The 21,649-nt window shown below is 44.2% G+C and overlaps 1 protein-coding gene across 5 annotated transcripts in view; it reads left to right on the forward strand.

Annotated features, from left to right (window-relative positions):
• Positions 1–21,649, forward strand: part of LOC126248156 (cullin-5) — a 246,391-nt gene that overhangs the window by 203,030 nt on the left and 21,712 nt on the right. For 4 of the 5 annotated variants that reach the window (XM_049948900.1, XM_049948898.1, XM_049948901.1 and 1 more), the window contains 2 exons: positions 6,224–6,342; positions 13,678–13,801. In XM_049948900.1, the coding sequence (XP_049804857.1) occupies positions 6,224–6,342; positions 13,678–13,801 (243 nt within the window). Of the gene's footprint in view, positions 1–6,223; positions 6,343–13,633; positions 13,802–21,649 lie in introns of all 5 variants that reach the window. The other variant, XM_049948902.1, reaches the window with a different exon arrangement.

Here is a 21,649-nt window from a genome sequence, read left to right on the forward strand (position 1 = left end):
GTGATTTAAATGGGAGCAGCTTGCTGAGTAGCTGGCAACGCAGTTCCTCACTTAGCGCAACTGTGAAATGAGAACCTGTAGTTGCTGTGTGCGAATGAGGAGGAGGAGGAGAGGTAATATTATTTCTTGCAGCCGAACATCGTTTGCTTACACTTGTCATGTCGAGTACAGATTTGAGATCAGAGGAACATGGGGTTCTCTGTTACTGTTATACATGAGTGAGAAAACAGAGAAAATTCTGGATTCATCCATACATCCAAAGAAACAAACTGCAGTCTGTATGTAGCAAACAAGGAACTGCAACAGATAGATTAGAAATTCAGTTTTTTTATAGAACAACTAAACAGTTATACAGTGATTTTTCACAACTGATTTCTTCCACCATAGATCAGATTAGTTGTACTTTTGTTTTCTGTAGGTGCGTAGTGAGGAGATAGTCCAGGATGTAATTCATATCAGAAAAATGAGAATACACAATAACTATTTACAAATAAAAACAAATAAACTAATATAACTTCTACATATCTCAAGTTAAGTGATCCTAGTGGATGTGTAATAAGCCAAACAAATCTTAAACATATTCTCTTCTAAAAGGCAATAAATAAGTTGTCGCAAAGCATGTAAATGTTCAATACTCCAAGGTGCCTATGATAATTCTTAGGCTATTGTAGCTATGAATCATCATCTAGAAAAATCATTTTAAATGCCGTATTTATAGTGATTGCATTACTTACTGAACTGACTACAGATGATCTTGTAGGCAGGGCAACTACAGTTATGAGTAATCATGTTAGATATTATTAGTAACATATACTCATCAGTTAGTTCTACTAACAAATTTGTCAGTGGAGTAGGAGTTGGCTACAAACAAATCCTTCAGGTTACTCTTAAACTGAACTTTATTAGTAGTTAAACTTTTTATGGCTGCATAACAACAAGACTTTCATCAACATGCAGCTGTTGATGAGGCGTATAATGGTGATGAAACACATGATTGGCAATGTTCAGCATAATATCGAACTTTGCAGTGGGGTCATACGTGGATGCCCAGGAGGGTGCAATTTTGTATTTTCTGTCGAGTGGAAAAATTTTAGGAGCAACTGAAATCTATTTCGCGAAAACATACGGGAAAACCATGGAGTTGCCGTATTTTCATCTGTGAACCATTAACTAAAAATTGTCGGTTTCTTTAAGAGTCCCATATTTAGTATTACTGCCACAAAAGTCCTCATTTCTGGAAGTGAGGTAGGATACCACTTTCTCACATGAGAGTTCACTGATAACTTTACGTTTGCTTCGAGAAATTGCCAAGCATACCTGTTTGTGTCTGTTGCGATTATTGTAAACAGTTGCACTGAAAAAAAAAAATTTAAAAAAATCAATTGGTACATGTTTGGGGCCTAGTAATTCCGAAAATGTGAAGCAGTGAGGAGCAGGATTGTCCAACTCATCAGTTCCAAATTCAGCAAACTTGTCGCTGGCTGCAGTCAATTCTTCAACATCGTCTTCATCGCTGCTGGGTGCAGATTCGGCTATTGATGACTTACATGATGAGATGTCGCTTCCGGACATCGATATACCACCATCTGTGCCTTAGTTTGAAAGAAAAGTGTATGAAAATGGCAATACGGTTAGATCATACGTGGCAATTTTTGTGCATACAGCACGATCCGATTAGATCTTATTTGGCACTAAAAGGGTTAAACCCTTCTAAAACCGAACTGTACATTTGATAGCAAATTATGTGATATAAAATGGTCAATTTTCCTTACCTATACAGCCTTTTCAGTAACTTAGCAAACACTGATGGCATAGAAATAGATCTACAATTGTCTACATTATCCCTTTCTCCCTTTTTATAAAGTGGCATTACTACTAAGTACTTAAATCATTCAGGAAACTGACCATTCTTAGAGGAAAAATTACAAATATGGCTAAGTACAGGGCTAACACGTACAGCACATTACTTCAATATTCTACTAGGCATTCCATTATATCTGCGAGAGTTCTGAATCTTCAGTAATTTAATTATTGACTCACTCTCCATCTTGCTAGCACCACAGAAGAGTATTTCAGACATCAATGTCAGAAAGGCATATTTCAAGAATGTTATGATTCCCTGTAAAACTAAGTTGTTATTTAATTCGCCAGCGATGCTCAGAAAATGATTGTTAAATACTGTACATATATCTGACTTATCAGTAACAGAAATATTTTTACTGTGAACTGACTTCATATCATCGACCTTGTGCTGCTAACCAGACACTTTCTTCACAACTGACCATATGGTTTTAATTTTATACTGTGAATTAGCTATTGTATTTGCATATCACATGCTCTTTCCCTTTCTAACAACATTTTAAGCCCCTTACAATACTGTTTGCAATGGGTTGCTGTAGCTTGATTGTGACCACATCTGACATTTTGATATAATTCCCACATTGTTCAACATGATATCCTTATCCCACTATTCAGCCACCCAGGCTGCCTTTACTGCTAGTACCCTGTTTAGAACGTTCTAATGGAAAGCAACTCTCAAAGAGCATGAGAAATGTCTGAAGGAAAGCATTATATTTGTCATCTGTGTTATTGCCCCTCTTGTTCCTCAATGAGGTTTAAAAAAATTCTCTATTGATGCTGGATTAGCTTTTCTTGGGGATTTGCACATTTTTCTGTCATTTTCTTGCAGTTTTAACAGTTAGTTTAGACTTGAAAATGTAAATTTAGTGGCTACTGTATGATTTACTTTTTTTTAGTCCAGTGACATACTGGAAATTTTATTTTAAACACGAGATGTACAGTATGCTTACCCCAATAAATCTCCCAAAGGAAAAGAGGAGGGTCAGAGTTCATCATCCTCTTGACATTAGGGTAATTAGAGCAGTAGTTTAAGCTGAGGGGAACGTGGTGTTAAAGAACTGGGGGCCTTTGAGAGAACCACCAGTTTTTCCCACAAAATGATGTAGGAGAACTGTGCACAAACTAACCAGGCTGACTGGGTGGGGATTTGGAACACTGCTGCTCCCAAAAACCATGCCTTAATCACAGTGCCACTTCTCCAAACACATCCCAGACATGTTTAATAGAAATGAAGTCTAGCAAAATGGCAACCTTGTAGTGTGTAATCCACTAAATGAACTGCTCAAACACAAGCTTTGTTACCTACAAAAAAGAAAAGAAATGTCAGCAGTGTTAACCTGCAGTAGAACAGAAGGTTGGAATTGTTGGCTCTGTACTTTAAAGCTCTTAAAGGATCACATCTGATTATAAGAGATCAATGGTCTGTAAATGCTGGATATTGCACACACCATCAGTCTTTCACCACAAAATGTGCGTGTTTTATGCACAAACGATGTGTTTCTCATCCGTGGCTGTCACTCAAGGTTAACTTGTCAACTGTCTGGTTCGACACATGATCGTGACTAGTTAAAATGAAATGTGACTCCACTCTTCCTCACTCCTTCGCACCTGGGACTGTATGTGTAGGAACGACTCCCACAAATATGACTGTAGACAGTTTTGCTTGATTTTCTACCTCGTATTGCTGTTTGCAAGGTCTGCAGTTGTCAAGAGTTTTCTGAGAGCAAGATGTTAAGATGATGTCCAGTTTAAGTAGTTCATAGATGTAGATGTAATTGTCACTTTGGTTCTGTTCCTACAGCCACACTATTTTAAGAACTTTGTTACAGTAAGGAAAAAAATTTTGTTTCTACCATCAGGATTAGTAGCCGTATGGCTATTAAATTTACTAATGTTTTTCACCTCTAGTATCATTATTTTTGTAATACTTGCCATCAGCACTCATTACTGTCTTCATAACAGAAAATTGAGGGGAATGATCCACACTATGTATTGTGGGTGTTTAGAAGTCATGTATATTCAGTTTTACCCCACTTCATAGATGTGTTCATCATACTTCATCGCCGCTGTAGAGAATTATAATGTTGCAACTTACTTCAGCATTTTTAAATGGGAAATCAGTCACATTTAATGTGTATTCTGCTTAATTTTGAGTTCTCAGTTGCAGAGAACATAATCTGATCTTAGTGTGCATTTGTAGTGTTGCAGCCTAACAACAAGCATCATTGCAGCCACTTTTGTTCTTTGGAGGAGGGGAGACTCCACTGACCTTAAGATTGTTATACAAGATTCTGTTGTAATCATTTATGACATGTTTGCTTGTCCAAGGTTCTATGACTTCGTAGGCTGTTGAAATAACTCCATCACCAGTCCAAGCTTCTCTCAGAATATACTGCTGATAACCATAATCATCAGTTCAACATTTACGTTTCTGTAAAATGATTCTGAACTTATCACATTATATTTCTTGTCTGAATACAGCCTTGATTATATTTCTAAACTTGTGGGAGCTTATGACCTGTATGTAATGTTATGAATATATAGTTGCGCTTCATTACTTTTTCTAATAATCCTCATATCCTGTGAATATTGTTTTCCTTGAAATGACCAAATAATATGTCAAATATTATAATGTAAGGAATCCTTTAACAATGTTTAGGCTACAAGTGCCACTTGAGTGTTGTTAAATTACAAGTGCCTCAGAGGTGCCCATCAGTTTTGACTGTGTACTTGGGTGAGGAACCCAGATTTCTTACATAGCTGTTGACCTTCTGACACTGATGTTATGTGACCACAGTTGGGTGTTGTAGCTAAATGTTCAACTATTGAGCTCCAAATGAGTGCAGTGCTGATATAGTGAATCATTATTGGGCCAAAAAAATTGAACATGTAAGCTCTAGTGCACAAACCACACTTTCTCTCTGTTACGGTTCTCAGTAATCCGTGGTCTTCTATTGATTGCTGATTCTTTTTCCAGCTGCTCACCAAGGAATGTGGTACTGTGGTTATGACACTGGACTCATATTTATGAGGAACGAAGCTAGAACACCTGGCATACTGTCCAATAGTTGTTCCCATTAATCACTTCAGATAAAGGCCAGGATGGTTCCTTTAATAAAGCATTTACCTATTTCCTGATCATCCAATTAGTATTGTGTTCCTAATGACCTTATTGCCACAAAGACATTAACTGTATCCATTCTGGCTATTTGTGGAACATTCTTCTGTATCCAACAAACACTGGAAAAATGGTGGGGGCCATTGGCTAGTATGTACAAATAACTTAAAAGGAGAACTAAATGTAGTGAGTTTGTCTCTTAAGAAGTGATAAAAATACAAAAATAATACTAAAAGCATGTCAGCATGTGCTTTTGGCATAAAAGGGAACAAGGGGCACAGGTGACAAAGCATCACTGTCCATTATCTAGAAAAGTTTAGCGGGATTTTTGACACTCTGAAATTCATTAGGTACTCTGAAATGCAAAACTTGTAGTGAAAATGATTATTCATTGTGATTTTATCGTCCTTACTAATAAGAAAATGCTGCACTTTATTGCAGTGGAATTAGAAAACACCCAAACTTTTGTAAAATTTGGCTTCAGGTAGGGGAGGATGAGAAGGATGTTGTGTGTCTTTTCGTCCGAGCACTCAAAATTATTCGTACCAGACCTAATTAAGCAACATCTTGTGGGCATCATCTGCTCAATGCCTTATCTATATAATGAACATTTGTCTTTTCCTATACCATCACTGTCACTATTGTGGGGAGAGGTCAGTTTGACGCAGCACACGAATGACGTGGTGGAGCATAACTGAAAATGTAATTTTCTTTTTCAATTTATAATGAGTAATGATATTTTGTATAGTGTTCTTTTTTATTTTCTTGTAATTTTTGAAATTAAAAAGCCAAGTTTTGAACAAAAAGGCCAGAAATTCACTTGAAGTTTTACATCAGCACAAAAATACTATTTGGTGGCAAGTGCCAGATATAAATACAGTACACTTTCCACTGCTGCAAATAAAGAAAAACATTAATTTGTCACTGTTAAAATGAAGCACTTCTACAATTATTTTCAGTATTGTTAATGCATTCACATTGCCATATTTTCCCTCTCCAAGGCTTTCTTGTGTTGTACATTCAAATTTTGTTTTCCTGTGTTTCTTGTTGCCACACCGTTACCAAAGTTTATGTGATACTTATTGAAAAGTAAATCAGTGAAACCAAGTACTGGTAAAGATAGTTTCATTTCAGTAGTTCCTTACTTACAGGGAATGTAATGTATATTTATGTGCCATGGCATCTTGTTTTATCCTTTTTCTGTCCTTTGCCAAATTAATAATTGATAATTATCACTCATTTCAGTCTCTTGTCGCATTCCCAAAGCTTAGAAGGCAAGTTCTGTCATACGAACCAGAAGTGCTGTCACCAAAGGACTTTGAGGAAAACACCATGTTCTGGGTTAATCAAGAATTTGCTCTGGTGTGAGTATTGCATTTAGTCATCTAACTTTTCTGGCTAAGTTTATGTGTAGTGTTTATTTCTGTAAGTAACATAATTTTAAAAATGAAGTAAGATTTTTTATATGTTGCAAATGGAAGAGGGTAAAAAATTGGAGATGATGATATAACCACATATTTCACATTTTCCAAGTCGTCTTCAAAATGGATAAGATATGCAAAAATAACTATGGACATATCATTACTTACAGACACAATGCAGTAAGCAAGGCAAACATGAAAGCTGCAGTGTGTCTGGGTGTAGCATAGTCTAGGGGAGGGTCGGACCACAGCAACATATTTCATTTGTGCACTATGAGAGCAGCTTTATGCCTGAGATAGAGCCTGTCGATGATAACAGTGGTACACTTCTAATTAACTATAAACTAGCCCGCCTGGCTAGCCACACGGTCTAATGGACTGCTTCCCGAGCGGGAAAAAGTGCCGGTCTCTGGCATTAATCTGCCTGGCAGATGTGTCAAGGTCCGGTGTGCCAGCCAGCCTGTGGATGGTTTTTAAGGCGGTTGTCCATTTACCTCTGCGAACACGGCCTGGTTCCCCTTTTTCCACCTCAGTTACACTGTGTTGGTGATTGCTGCGCAAACACCCGTTTCCGTGTACGCGGACACCATAATTATTCTACCACGCAAACATTGGGGTTTCACTTCTCTGGTATGAGACGCCCTGGGGGGGAGGGGGGGGTTTCCACTGGGTGGCCAACTGCACAATAACCCTGGGTTTGGTATGGGGCAGCATTGGGGTTTGCTTTCGCCTGTTGTGGGGTTGTGAACCGATTTAATACATACATACATACATACGGTACTTTATTGAGAATGAAAATATGCCTCTCAATTATATTGTATTTATTAGACATGAAACATCACATTTATGTACATTATAATACAGAATGGTAAACATTTATATTAAACAAACTGATTTCCTCAAATAAAAATTATTACTTAACTATACACCATGGACACTTTTTCATAAGAAATAATTGTCATTAGTTCTGATTTCCCTTCTGAGGAATTGTAATGCTGGTCTCTTAGTACTTTCATTATATTGTGAAAACAACCACTCTGTATCCCCCCTCTCCGTCCTCACTCCCCGCTCCCCCCTCTCCGTCCTCACTCCCCGCTCCCCCCTCTCCGTCCTCACTCCCCGCTCCCCCCTCTCCGTCCTCACTCCCCGCTCCCCCTCTCCGTCCTCACTCCCCGCTCCCCCCTCTCCGTCCTCACTCCCCGCTCCCCCCTCTCCGTCCTCACTCCCCGCTCCCCCCTCTCCGTCCTCACTCCCCGCTCCCCCCTCTCCGTCCTCACTGCCCGCTCCCCCCTCGCTCCGTCCTCACTGACTGCCCGCTCCCCCCTCGCTCCGTCCTCACTGACTGCCCGCTCCCCCCTCGCTCCGTCCTCACTGACTGCCCGCTCCCCCCCCCTCGCTCCGTCCTCACTGACTGCCCGCTCCCCCCCCCCCTCGCTCCGTCCTCACTGACTGCCCGCTCCCCCCCTCGCTCCGTCCTCACTGACTGCCCGCTCCCCCCCCCCCTCGCTCCGTCCTCACTGGCTGCCCGCTCCCCCCCCCCCCTCGCTCGGTCCTCACTGGCTGCCCGCTCCCCCCCCCTCGCTCGGTCCTCACTGGCTGCCCGCTCCCCCCCCCTCGCTCGGTCCTCACTGGCTGCCCGCTCCCCCCCCCCTCGCTCCGTCCTCACTGGCTGCCCGCTCCCCCCCCCCCTCGCTCCGTCCTCACTGGCTGCCCGCTCCCCCCCCCTCGCTCCGTCCTCACTGGCTGCCCGCTCCCCCCCCCTCGCTCCGTCCTCACTGACTGCCCGCTCCCTCCCCCCTCGCTCCGCCCTCACTGACTGCCCGCTCCCTCCCCCCTCGCTCCGCCCTCACTGACTGCCCGCTCCCTCCCTCCTCGCTCCGCCCTCACTGACTGCCCGCTCCCTCCCCCCTCGCTCCGCCCTCACTGACTGCCCGCTCCCTCCCCCCTCGCTCCGCCCTCACTGACTGCCCGCTCCCTCCCCCCTCGCTCCGCCCTCACTGACTGCCCGCTCCCTCCCCCCTCGCTCCGCCCTCACTGACTGCCCGCTCCCTCCCCCCTCGCTCCGCCCTCACTGACTGCCCGCTCCCTCCCCCCTCGCTCCGCCCTCACTGACTGCCCGCTCCCTCCCCCCTCGCTCCGCCCTCACTGACTGCCCGCTCCCTCCCCCCTCGCTCCGCCCTCACTGACTGCCCGCTCCCTCCCCCCTCGCTCCGCCCTCACTGACTGCCCGCTCCCTCCCCCCCTCGGTCCGTCCCCGCCGACTGCCCGCCCCCACCCCACCCCCTCGGTCCGTCCCCGCCGACTGCCCGCCCTCGCTCCGTCCCCGCCGACTGCCCGCCCTCGCTCCGTCCCCGCCGACTGCCCGCCCTCGCTCCGTCCCCGCCGACTGCCCGCCCTCGCTCCGTCCCCGCCGACTGCCCGCCCTCGCTCCGTCCCCGCCGACTGCCCGCCCTCGCTCCGTCCCCGCCGACTGCCCGCCCTCGCTCCGTCCCCGCCGACTGCCCGCCCTCGCTCCGTCCCCGCCGACTGCCCGCCCTCGCTCCGTCCCCGCCGACTGCCCGCCCTCGCTCCGTCCCCGCCGACTGCCCGCCCTCGCTCCGTCCCCGCCGACTGCCCGCCCTCGCTCCGTCCCCGCCGACTGCCCGCCCTCGCTCCGTCCCCGCCGACTGCCCGCCCTCGCTCCGTCCCCGCCGACTGCCCGCCCTCGCTCCGTCCCCGCCGACTGCCCGCCCTCGCTCCGTCCCCGCCGACTGCCCGCCCTCGCTCCGTCCCCGCCGACTGCCCGCCCTCACCCCCCCGCCCCGTCTGCAGTGCCCGCTCCCCACCTCCCCCTCACCCTCTCGGTCCACGCTCAACCCCCCCCCCCCCCCGCTGTTGTCTCGGTCCACGCTCAACCCCCCCCCCCCCACTGCGGTCGGCTCGGCCCCACTCAAACCCCCCCCCCCCTCCCTCTCGCAATACTGTTGCGTGAGAGGTAACACCTGCAGGTGCAGGACACCTGTGACATAATATTCTGCCATCCGAATTCCCCAAATTATTACCGTCCGTGATCTGAAACAGTACCTGATGGCTCCCCACACCGTGAGAGAGAGAGAGAGAGAGAGAGAGAGAGAGAGAGAGAGAGAGAGAAATACTGCCAATCCTCTCCAAAACATCGGACGAATGGGATCTCTCTCCAGCTCACTGCCGTACCTGCTGACAACAGTCATCTGGGTAGTGCAAAAGCGCAGTTTGTCACCGAACACGATGCATCGCCATTCATCGGCTGTCTGTACTTCCCAGTCATGGCTTCCGTGTGAATGCAACCGTTTATGTTGTGGTTGTAATGGCACCTGTGCATGCTATGGTAATTCCTTAGTCCAGCTACTACTTGTCTCAGACCTGTGTTGTGGGGTGGTGGAGAAATTTGCAGGGATTCCATTACTTGTTCTCAGATGGCAGGTGCAGATGTGAAGGGGCTAACATGTACTTGCACGACACGATAATCCTCCCCTGGAGTGGTAGAGAGGAACCTTGACGATGAGTATGCCTCCCCTCACATTCCCATACAGTCCGAGATCGGGTCACTGTCACATTTGAATGCCCCACAAATCCGGATATTGCACGATTCAACTAGCTGACCAAATGGGCATTCAGAACGAGGCCTCTTTCAAAGTCTGTCAGGTGCCGATAAGGCCGTCTCGCCCGAGTGTGTGGCATCCTTGTGTCCTTCGGCGGTCCCTCGACATCTCACGCTGCTTGTACCCTTTATATATCCTACTAGGCTCAGTAATACTGCTAAACACAAACAATCTAGAGCACTTTGATGACTGTTCTCTCTGTCCGAGACAAGGGCAACAGTAATCATTCACGTACCCATTCCACTGACGGTGTATAAATTTATGAAGTTATGTTGACATCTGACCACGTATTCACTTTTTTCATCAAGCCGTGTATATACTGTTTAATTTGCCATTTTAGACAATTAATAGGGTAAATTTTCTGTACTTCATAGTAATGTGTGTGGAAAGAATATACACTGCTGGCCACCGTAAATGCAACACCCTGAAGGAAGCATCCGAATCAAGTGAAATTTACACCATGGGTTTGCAGCGATGAGATATGCAACTGATTAGAATTTCAGCACAGACGCACATCACGCGCACCTGTGGTGCCACCTCATAGCGCCATTTAAGGCTTGGCGATTTCGACGAGTGTACGTTTGGCACGTGTGTTTACCTTATGGTTGTTTCACAAGACGATCAGTTATGCCTCGTAGACAACAGCGAACATCGTTTGATCAAGTATCCGAGTTCGACAGAGGAAGGATAGTGGCTTACCAAGATTGTGGATTATCATACAGAGAAATCGCTAGTTGTGTTGGACGAAACAAAACAACTGTAATGCGGATATGTGACCGTTGGATGCAGGAGGGTACGACGGACCGACGTGGTCGATCGCATTCACCTCAGTGCACCACTGCACATGCTGATAGGCAAATTGTGCGCATGGCAGTGACGGATCGCTCAGTGACATCCCGAACCACAGCACAGCACATTCCGTCTGTAACACATCATCCAGTGTCTGCGCGTACCATTCGACGCCGTTTACAGCATAGTGGTCTGTCCGCAAGACGTCCATTGCTTCGTCTACCATTGACGCAGAACCACAGATGTCTCCGTCGCCAATGGTGTGATGACAGACGGATGTGGACGGCAGAATGGAATAATGTTGTCTTTACTGACGAGGCACGCTTCTGTCTGCAGCACCATGATGGTCGGATTCGAGTGTGGAGACACCGTGGAGAGAGGATGCTGGACAGCTGCATTATGCACCGCCACACTGGTCTTGCACCGGGTATTATGGTATGGGGCGGTATTGGATATTACTCTTGCACGCCTCTAGTACGCATTGCCGGTACTTTAAATAGCCGGCGTTACATATCCAAGGTGCTGGAGCCAGTTGTCCTTCCTTACCTTCAGGGCTCTGCCACAGCCATATTTCAACAGGATAATGCGCAACCTCACGTGGCACGCATTGTCCAAAGGTTCTTCATCAATAACCAGATTGAATTGCTTCCCTGGCCGGCTCGCTCTCCGGATCTTTCGCCGATAGAAAACATGTGGTCCATGGTTGCTCAACGAGTGACCCAGATTACATCCCCAGCTGCCACACCAGATGATCTTTGGCAACGTGTGGAAGCTGCTTGGGCTGCTGTACCCCAGGAACACATCCAACATCTCTTTTACTCAATGCCGAGACGTGTAGCAGCGGTGATCTCCAACAATGGCGGCTAGTCTGGCTACTGATTCTGGCAGGAACCACACGTCACAGACGTCTGTAAACGTAATCATTTGATACTTGGTCAACATGTTATCTACAAAATAAATTTTGTTGCGCTACCTCTTGTCTTTCTTGGTGTTGCATTTATGGTGGCCAGCACTGTATTTAAATTTATAAGGTGTTTGTTGAGGTTACTTAATGTTTGTTACACTAACAAAAATAATAATCTTACCTCATTTGCAACTAATTCTGAAACAATTATATGCATATACCTTCTTACCAGGAAATCTAGCATTTCAAATACAGGGAAAGTAGGCCATTAGAAAATTGCCATTTCATGCAGTGGTGCCTAGTTTCATTCTTATCACAGTGACTCGATCAATGTTGAGTATCATTCTCAGGAAAGTTTTCAGGCTGAAAAACTGAGTGAATGTCTTGTTCTGCATTAACTTCTCTCCTCGATTATTGAGTGGTTAGTGGAAGGTTTGAGAGACCGCAAAACAAGGTGGTCACTTACCTAAAAGAACTACAAGGTGTACAACTTTTCTTCCACCATTTTTTCGCCAACATTTGAGGCTTTAAGGAAACAAATTGGTTACACACGTATCATTCAAAGTGTTTTCCATTGCTGGCCACTGCTTTCTCCCATCTTTCGGGCAGTGTATGAATCCCGCATCTAAAAAATTATTCATGTTTGAAGCAATCCGTGAATCGATCTAATTTGTGACTTCTTCATGAGATCGGAAGTGTTGGTCAGCCAGGCTATGCGCCATTGATCTAAACAGGTGATTGTCAGAGGGAACAATGTCTGGAGAATAGGTGGGTGGGGTAAGACTTCCCATTTTAACGTTTCCAAGTATATTTTTACCTCTTTTTGCAACATGGGGTCAAGCGTTGTCGTGATGCAAAATCACTTTATCTTGCCTCTTGCTATATTGTCTTTTAATGCTCTGCTCAAACGCATTAGGGCTAATTGTGTTCGGTAAAGAGCACCTGTGATGCTTTCACTTGGTTTTAACACCTCATAGTATTCAACGCCGAGCTGGTCCCACCAAATGCAGAGCATAATCTTGGAGCAATGAATATTTGGTTTGGCCGTCAATGTGGAAGCATGGCCGGGATAGCCCCATGATTTTTTGCATTTAGGGTTATAGCAATGAACCCATTTTTCGTCCTCGGTCACAATGCGATCCAGAAATCCCTTCCGTTTTTGCCTCTGAAGCAACTGTTCACAAACACAGACACGACATTCAACGTCGTCTTGGTTTCAGCTCACACAGGACCCAAGTTCCTTCATTCTGAATCATGCCCATAGCCTTGAGACATTTTGAAATGGCTTGCTTTGTCACTACCACTAATTGTGCCAATTCATATCGAGTTTGACGTGAGTCTTCACTCAGCAATGTCTCCAATTCTGCATCTTCGAAAACAATCTATATTCCACCACTATGCTGGTCTGATGTTAAAATCACTGTTCTTGAAGCACTGAAATCACTCATGACATGTTCTTTCACTAATGGTATCCTTACCATATGTACTTGAGAGCATTCGATGAGACTCAGCCACGGTTTTCTTCATATTGAAACAAAACAGTAACACCTCCCACAAGTGACAAGAATTAGGCTCATAAACTGACATTTTCGATCAAGAACAACTTTATGATGCATACACAAATTGACTGATGTTTGAATGAGGTTATGGTGACCGAGGTCCAAGCTAAGTGCCTGACGTCTGCAATCTGTTTCTTTCGACCGCTACTTACTGTTGTCGCCACCTATCAGCAAACGGTGGAAGCAAAGTTGTACATCTTGTAATAAAATGGGTTGCAGAATATGAAAATGCAGTTTATATGTTGTTGAAGAAACTTCGCAAAATGTAGTGCAGTTTCTGCAGATAAGTCACTGTAACGAAGTTATTTTGAAGGCTGTGTTGTCATTTATTTTCTTAAACCAAAACTACTTGTCATTTACAGTAAACACACACTTACCCCATTTGCCGTCTGCTATTATCCTATAGGAAGAATGGAAAGCTTCAGAAACGGGGGAAAATCAACCTCGTTGGACGGCTGCAGCTTTCCACTGAGAGGAGCAAGGAGGAAGATAATGAAAGTATAGTGCAGCTGAGAATACTTCGTGTACAGGTAAAGGATATCATATTATTTCTAAAAAAAGTTCTACTTCATAGTAATGCAGTGGTAAAAAAAACTCTTTAAGCCCAGTCTATATTTGAAACTGGAGCAATATTTTATGAACTTACAGAGACCATTTTTGAGCTGTATTTTGCAGTTTATATTATTGACTTTTCACATTTTTTTTAAAATGATGATGTCGTTAGGGCTACAGAAAAGGAAAGCGACTAGTTATCTGACAAATATAAATAGATTAGCAAATACAACAAAATTTTTCAAACAACTTAGTCTGGTTCCGTGCTCATTTCGCATTGTTGCAATATATTTTTAAATAATTCAGTTATAGTTAAAACAAATAAAGAAAGAAACAAATAAATAAAGAAACAAATAAATAGAGACTGAACTACAATGCTGACCTGAAATACACAGCCTGGAGAAGAAAATAGAATAGGAAAGGCCAAAAGTGATGGAAATACTTGTCATGTGCAGGATAATCTCTGAAAAAAATCAGCATAGTCTGTAAAGAGTGTTACATCAGCCACACAATACATGACTATGAAGGCAAGTGGTTTACTCGATGGAGCTTCAGATGGCAGGTGTAAGGAATCTAGCAATTTGAAAAAATTCCATGTACGGGTGGTATGTCGCACGTCGTTTGAGTCGGTGCTGCCATATACCATGCTTTCAGTGAAAGTGTCTCCTCTTTTGTCACCCAACAACTGTGACCAAGTGTGTGCCTAGTCACCACTTTTAAAGTTGCAAACCACTTCCTTCGCAGACTCTCAACCATCCACATCCTGTTACCGTTTAGATCCCTACATCCCTACTCATCAATGTTGATGCCAACTCCCTGTATGCTAATGTCCCCCATTCCTGTGGCCTCGCCACTATCGCACACTACCTTCTCGAATCCACAGTACTGCTGCAAGCACCCACATGGCACCCTTCTGTGCCGACCTGTTAGTGGACCATTTAGAGTCTTAGCCTCCCAAAACCCCAGATCTTTTGTCAAGTTCAGGTCTACTGATGTTATTTTCATGATCTGGACCCTGGACCGAGACACCTTTTTGTCATTTCTCTGTAACCTCAACTCCTTCTGTCCCATTTGTTTCATTTGGTCCTCCTCGGCCTGACATGCCACCTTCCCATATGTTGACCTCAGCCTCAGTGACAGCTCCACCCATATTTCTGACTATATTGAGCTCACCAAACAACAACAGGATCTGCATTTTGACAGCTGTTATCCCTTCTGCACCAAAAAATCGCCCCAACATACTCTGACCACTTGTGAAATATGCATATGCAGTGATGAAAATTCCTTCTTCAGCATACGGAAGGTTTCACTAAACGTATTCCTGTTTGGTTGGCCATTATTCAAGACTCGTTGCATGTGACAATGCAAGTTAGAAAATTGCTTTCTTAGCATAAACTTTACTTCTGCAGTATACTAAATGAATTTAGCTGTTTGTGACTTATCGTTGCATCATAACAGTACAGTAAGATTGGTCTGGTGAATTTGGAAATGTCACGTGGGCAGTAGAACAAACAGTCTCCATAACATTAGAAAACATCTTTCCTTCCATGTTTATTAATTTGAGATACGGTTACCGCATAACCTTCATAGGTAGTAAGTATTTGGCACAGTATTCACAACATGGGGGTAATTGTCCATTGAGGGGTAAAAATGAAAAGGGTTCAATTAGAGTTTAGTAGCCACTCAAAATTATTTTTATCAAATAATCTTTATTGCCAGTGTTTTTATGACTCTTACTATTTGGTATCAGCACAACCAATTATTTGATATCCACACCTGGATAAAGTCTTCCCCTATACACTCTAAATTGTTTTGATGTCTTCCTTCAATTCAACCTGGTACGGATCCCAAACACTCTATCAGTACTCGAGAATAGGTTGCACCAGCATCCTATACAGGGTCTCTTTTACAGGTGAACCACACTTTCCTAAAATTCTCCCAATAAGCCGAAGTCGACCATTTGGCTTCCCTACCACAGTTTTCACACGCTCATTCCACCTCAGATCACTTTGCAACGTTACGCCCAGATATTTAAACAACTTGACTGTGTCAAGCAGGACACTAGTAATACTATATTCAAATATTACAGGTTTGTTCTTCCTACTCATTTGCATTAACTTATATTTTTCCACATCTAGGGCTAGCCGCCATTCGTCACACCGACTGCAAATTTTGTCTAAGTCATCTTTTATCTTCCTTCAGTCTCTCAATTTCAACACCATACTGCACCACAGTATCATCAGAAAACTGCAGATTGCTGCCCTCCCTGTCTGCCAAATCATTTATGTATATAGAGAACAACAGAGGTCCTATGACACTTCCCTGGAGCACTCCTGGCGATACCCTTATCTCTGATGAACACTCGCTGCCGAGGACAAGGTACTGGGTTCTGTTATTTAAGAAGTCTTTGAGCCACTCACATATATGTGAACTTACTCCATATGCTCATACCTTCATTAACAGCCTGCAATGGGCCACTGTGTCAGATGCTTTCTGGAAATCTAGAAACGTCGAATCTGCCTGGTTCCTTTCACCCATAGTTCTCAGTATATCGTGTGAGAAAAGGGCAAGCTGAGTTTCGCATGAGCAATGCTTTCTAAAACCGTGCTGATTCGTGGATGTAAGCTTCTTAGTCTCAAGAAGTTTATTATATCCAAACTGAGAATACGTTCAAGGATTGTGCAGCTAATAGAAGTTAGGAATATTGGCCTGTAATTTTGCGGGTCCATTCTTTTATGTTTCTTATATAATGGAATCACCTGCACTTTTTTCCAGTCAGTTGGGACTTTTTGCGGGGTGAGAGATTCACGATAAATGCAAGCTAGGTAAAAGGCCGATGCCGTAGAGTACTCTTTGTAAAATCAAACTGGGATTCCATCCGGTCGTGGTGATTTATTTGTTTTCAAATCTTTCAGTTGTTTCTCTATGCCAGCTGTGCTTATTTCTATGTCGTCCATACGGGAGCATGTCCAATGGTCAAGTGGCGGTATGTTTGCACGGTTCTCCTGTGTGAATGATTTCTTGTATGTAAAATTTAAAACTTTGGCTTTCATTTTGCTATCTTCAACTGCCACACATGACTGGTCAACAAGGGATTGAATATAAGCCTTAGGCCCACTTAGCAATTTTACACACGACCAGAATTTTCTCGGGTTCTCTGCCAGTTCTTTTGCTAAGGTGTGACAGTGGTATTGTTTTATGCTTCGCGCATAGATCTTTTCACAGATGCACGAATCTCTGCTATCTTTTGCTTGTCATCATTTGTGCATCCTCTGTTTCTTCAGCATCCACTGAATTTCATTATTAAACCGTGGTGGGTGTTTTCCATCCTTTATGCACTTACTAGGCACATAACTCTCCATACCACGACTTGCAATCTGCTTAAACTTTGCCCATAATTTCGCTAAATCCATCTTACTGGAATTTAGTGTTGCCAATTCACTGTCTAAGTGAGATGTTAATAACTGTTCATCTGCTCTATCTAGTATAAACACTCTGCTACCCTTCTTGATTGACTTTTTAACTTCAGTAATCACAGTTGCTATACTAACATCATGATCGCTAATCCCCGTTTCTGTACTGACATTGTCAACAAGGTCTAGCGTATTTGTGGCTACAAGGTCTAAGATGTTTTCACTGTGTTGGCTGCTGAACTAGCTGCTCAAGACAATTTTCAGAAAAATGTGTTCAAAAGTGTTTCACATGACTCTGTCTGTTACCCCCCCCCCCCCCCCCCCCCCGCAATGAATCCGTAGACACCCCAGTCTATACTCGGCAGGAAATGGGAAGATCCCATTGTAAAACCACTAGTGTGTAAAGGAATACTTGTATACTTACTTACTACTCAGCTCCACAGCCCTTGAAGAGCCTTGGCCTGCAACACAATGTCCTGCCATGCTATCCGGTCCATTGCTTGGTGTCTCCATCCTCTGACACTCAGTTTTTTCATGTTTTCTTCAATTCCACCCACCCATCTCTTTCTGGGACATCCCTTCCATCATCTGCCTCCAGCCTTGCCATCAAAAATCCTCATACATGTTCTGTCTTACTCAGTTCTGACCGTGTGTTCTGCCCACTGCAGTCTTCTTATTTTAATGGTGATGACATTGTCAGTTTCTTCAAAACGTTATCTAGTTCTACATTTGTACGGATGAGCCAACATTATTTATCATATATTGGGCAGTATATGTTATGCAGAACCTTTCTCTCCTAAATGCTAAGGATCCTTTCCTTATTTGCAGTCATGGTCAGTATCTCAGCACCATACATAACAGCTGGTCTTATAATTGTTTTGTAAATTAGGATTTTAGATTTTAGTAATAGAAGTGAGCTCCTAAGCATGGGTAGTGCAGCAAGGTACCATCTGTTGCCTGTCGCTATTCTAGCTTGCACCTCAATGCCAAGTCCGCAGCTCGTGGTCTAGTGGCTAGCGTTGCTGCCTCTGGATCACAGGGTCGTGGGTTCGATTCCCAGCTTGGTTGGGGATTTTCTCTGCCCGGGGACTGGGTGTTTGTGTTGTCATCATCATATCATCATCATCATCATCATCATCATCGTCATTTGTGACAGTGGTTACATTATATTGTGTAAAAAAAAAAATTGGACTGTGTAAAAACTGGGACTTTGTACGGGTGCTGATGCCTGCGCAGTTGAGCGCCCCACATACCAATTATCACCACCACCACCACCACCACCACCACCACCACCACCACCACCACCACCACCATTTCACTGCCAATGTCATTTGTCTCTGTGATAGTCAATCCAAAGTACTTGAAGTATTTCACCCTTAGAAATTCATTGTCAGCCAGCCTGAGATTTGGTATGTTTCATTGGTTGGTTATTGCCATATAATTGGTCTTTTTGACATTGACTTCAAGGCCAAGTTCCCTTGTACTTCTCTTTGGTTGTTGATGGGTATCGTCCACCACAGCAGTTTTTTGTGCGAGTAGTGCTATATCGTCTGTGTAGGCTAGGTACCACAGTGAACAATTAAAAATGGTTCTTCCTCTCTCTAGCTCTGTCTGATTTATTACGTTTTAGAGAGAGGTTGAATAGCAGTGAGGAGACAATGTCACCCTGTTTCAGTCCCTTCTTCACTTCCACATCTCTGGAGATTTCACCCTGTATTTTTACTTTGCAGGTGGTGTCACTGAGGGTCATCATAGTAAGTTTGAGTTTCTTAGGTATTCCAGTCTCTTCCATTACATTCCAAAATACCACTCTTGAGATGCTATCATAGACATGTTTAAAATCAATTTAAAGCTAGTGTATGTTTATTTGATGTTCATAACATTTTTCAAGTAGTATGTGCAAAGTGAATATCTGGTTGGTTGTCAACCTATTTCTTCTAAAGCCACTCTGATAGTCTCCAATTCTTTCGTCCACATAGGAAGTAAGCCTTCTAGTTAGGATGTTAGAGAACACTTTATATGTAGTGTTTAGCAGGGACATTCCTCGCTAGTTCTGGAAGTCCTTTTTTATGTACGGTGCACATTATAGCCATGGAAAACTCCAGTGGCATGCTCTCTTCCTGCCAGATGCTCAGTATTACTTTATGTATTGCTTTCCACAGTGTCTGCCCACCATATTTGAGAAGTTCTGCCTGGATCTGATCTGCTCCAGGTGCCTTATTGTTTTTTAACATCTTAATAGCGTGTATCACTTTCTCCAGTGTGGGTTCTGGTGTTAAGACCTCTGGTCCGTAATAAGTTATTTCCACCAGTTCTTATCATTCAAATCTTTCTACTTCTGGATTCAGGAACTCTTGGAAGTATTCTGACCATCTTTCAAGTTTTTTATTACTCTTCCCTATCAAATCCCCTTCTTTTCTCCTACACACATTTGTTCTGGCTTGAAACCCAGGTGTTCCTTCTTTAATCCTTTGGTACATTTCGTGTATTTGCTTCCCTTCTCCTAGCTGTTTAACTACTTCCGGTATTTTTCTAGTGCTCTTTTCTTCTGTCTGCAAACCCTCTGAGCTGCATGGTGCTTCTCATTATATTCATTCAGATATGCTCTACTGCTTCTCTGAAATAATTCCATTCATTCTATGTTATGTTCCTCAGTTCTTCTTGTACATTCTTCGTCAAACCAATCTGCTTTCCTTTGAGACTATATGCAACCCAAAACTTCTCCAGCTGCCTCGAGGATTGCAGTCTGACATTTCCACATTATTTCTGTATGTTCATTTGACATGTTGGTACCATTCTTAATCACCTCTTCTATTTTTGTCTGATATACTCTCCGTATTTCTTCTAACTTCAGTTTCTTAAAGTTAAAACTCTATTGTTTGTGACCTTTTTGTCTCCTTGATAGTGAAATGCTTTGCCTAAACTTAATTCTCACTAGATTATGGTTTGAACTGCAGTGAGCTCCATGTTGGCTCCCAAAATACATTGTCTGATCTGTGTCTTCAATCAGGCAATGTATGGTCTATATGATTTCTAGTTTGTCCATCTGGAAGCATCTATGTTTCTTTGTGTATGTTTTTGTGTGGGAAACATGTACTGCTGACAATCATGTTTTTGCTTATAGCAAAATATGGAGGCTATGTCCTACAGTTTGTAAAATTTTCCCCTTAATCTTAACATGGAGATCCATTCATTGACCCCCCCTGCGGGTTCGGGGGTTAGAATAGGCCCGCGGTATTCCTGCCTGTCGTAAGAGGCGACTAAAAGGAGTCTCAAACATTTCGGCCTTAATGTGATGGTCCCCATTAGGGTTTGACCTCCATTTTTCCAAATTCCACAGAAGTACGAGCCTTTTGGGGAAGGACACCTTACGTGGTGCACCATCAGTCCTCTGTGCCCTAAGGCCTTGGCACTCTTGATCGTCTTGGCGTCGTCACTGCACCCTCCATCCGTCATTTTGTGCATACACACCTGATGGATTGTGTACGTAACGCCCTTAGTGCGTCACCATCTGCACCCACGATCACTAAGGACTACCCATGGCACCCAAAATCCAGCACGGTAGCCAGCCTGTTGTGGTGGGGTCGTCATGTACCCTCTAGGTTGTAGCCCCCTGACAACACAGGGATCGTACTGCCGATGCCTGAGCTGACACCTCCCCACGTAAGCCAAGGTGTCGATGCTCGTCTCTCTGGGGCATCAGGACTCCCAGCAACGGCCATCCTGCCAGGTGGCCTTTGCTGTGGCTGGGTGAGGCCCGTGGGGAGAGCCCCTGGTCGGAGCGGGTGGCATCGGGGCGGATGCCCCGCAATGAAGCGGGTGAAATCTCAATCTGGTGGTCGCCCGACCGCCAATGTCTCTAAGCGTGGTAAGGTGGAATTTAACGCTGTGACATATAACCCGAAATCGTTCCCTTCCCTAGCCACACCATGGGAGGAACGTAGGGCTGCAGACAGACAGGAGCCGTATTCGCCACGATACCTTGTATGCAGCAGAACTGATGGGGATTCGTTTTTGGGGACTAAGCCTCTTTTCTTTGTGCACAATCTCGAAGATAAGTTTGGGGAAGTGGCATCTCTTTCCAAACTGAGGAGCGGGGCCATTCTGATACAAGCAGCTTCATCTGCACAGTCCCAGGCATTACTCGCCTGTGAGAAGCTCGGTGACATCCCCGTTACTGTCACCCCCATAAGTCCTTAAATTTGGTCCAGGGGATTATTTTTCATAAAGATCTTCTGCTACAGTATGATGATGAGCTACGTGAGAACCTGGCACGACGAGGTGTACACTTTGTACGTCGTGTCTTTAGGGGGCCGAAGGATAATAGGGTCGCTACCGGTGCTTTCATCCTGGCCTTTGAGGGCGACTGCTTGCCTGAGAAAGTCAAGGTCATGATCTACCGGTGCGATGTCA

The sequence above is a fragment of the Schistocerca nitens genome, chromosome 3 (assembly GCF_023898315.1).
Source record: "Schistocerca nitens isolate TAMUIC-IGC-003100 chromosome 3, iqSchNite1.1, whole genome shotgun sequence".
NCBI classification, from domain to species: Eukaryota; Metazoa; Arthropoda; class Insecta; order Orthoptera; family Acrididae; genus Schistocerca; species Schistocerca nitens.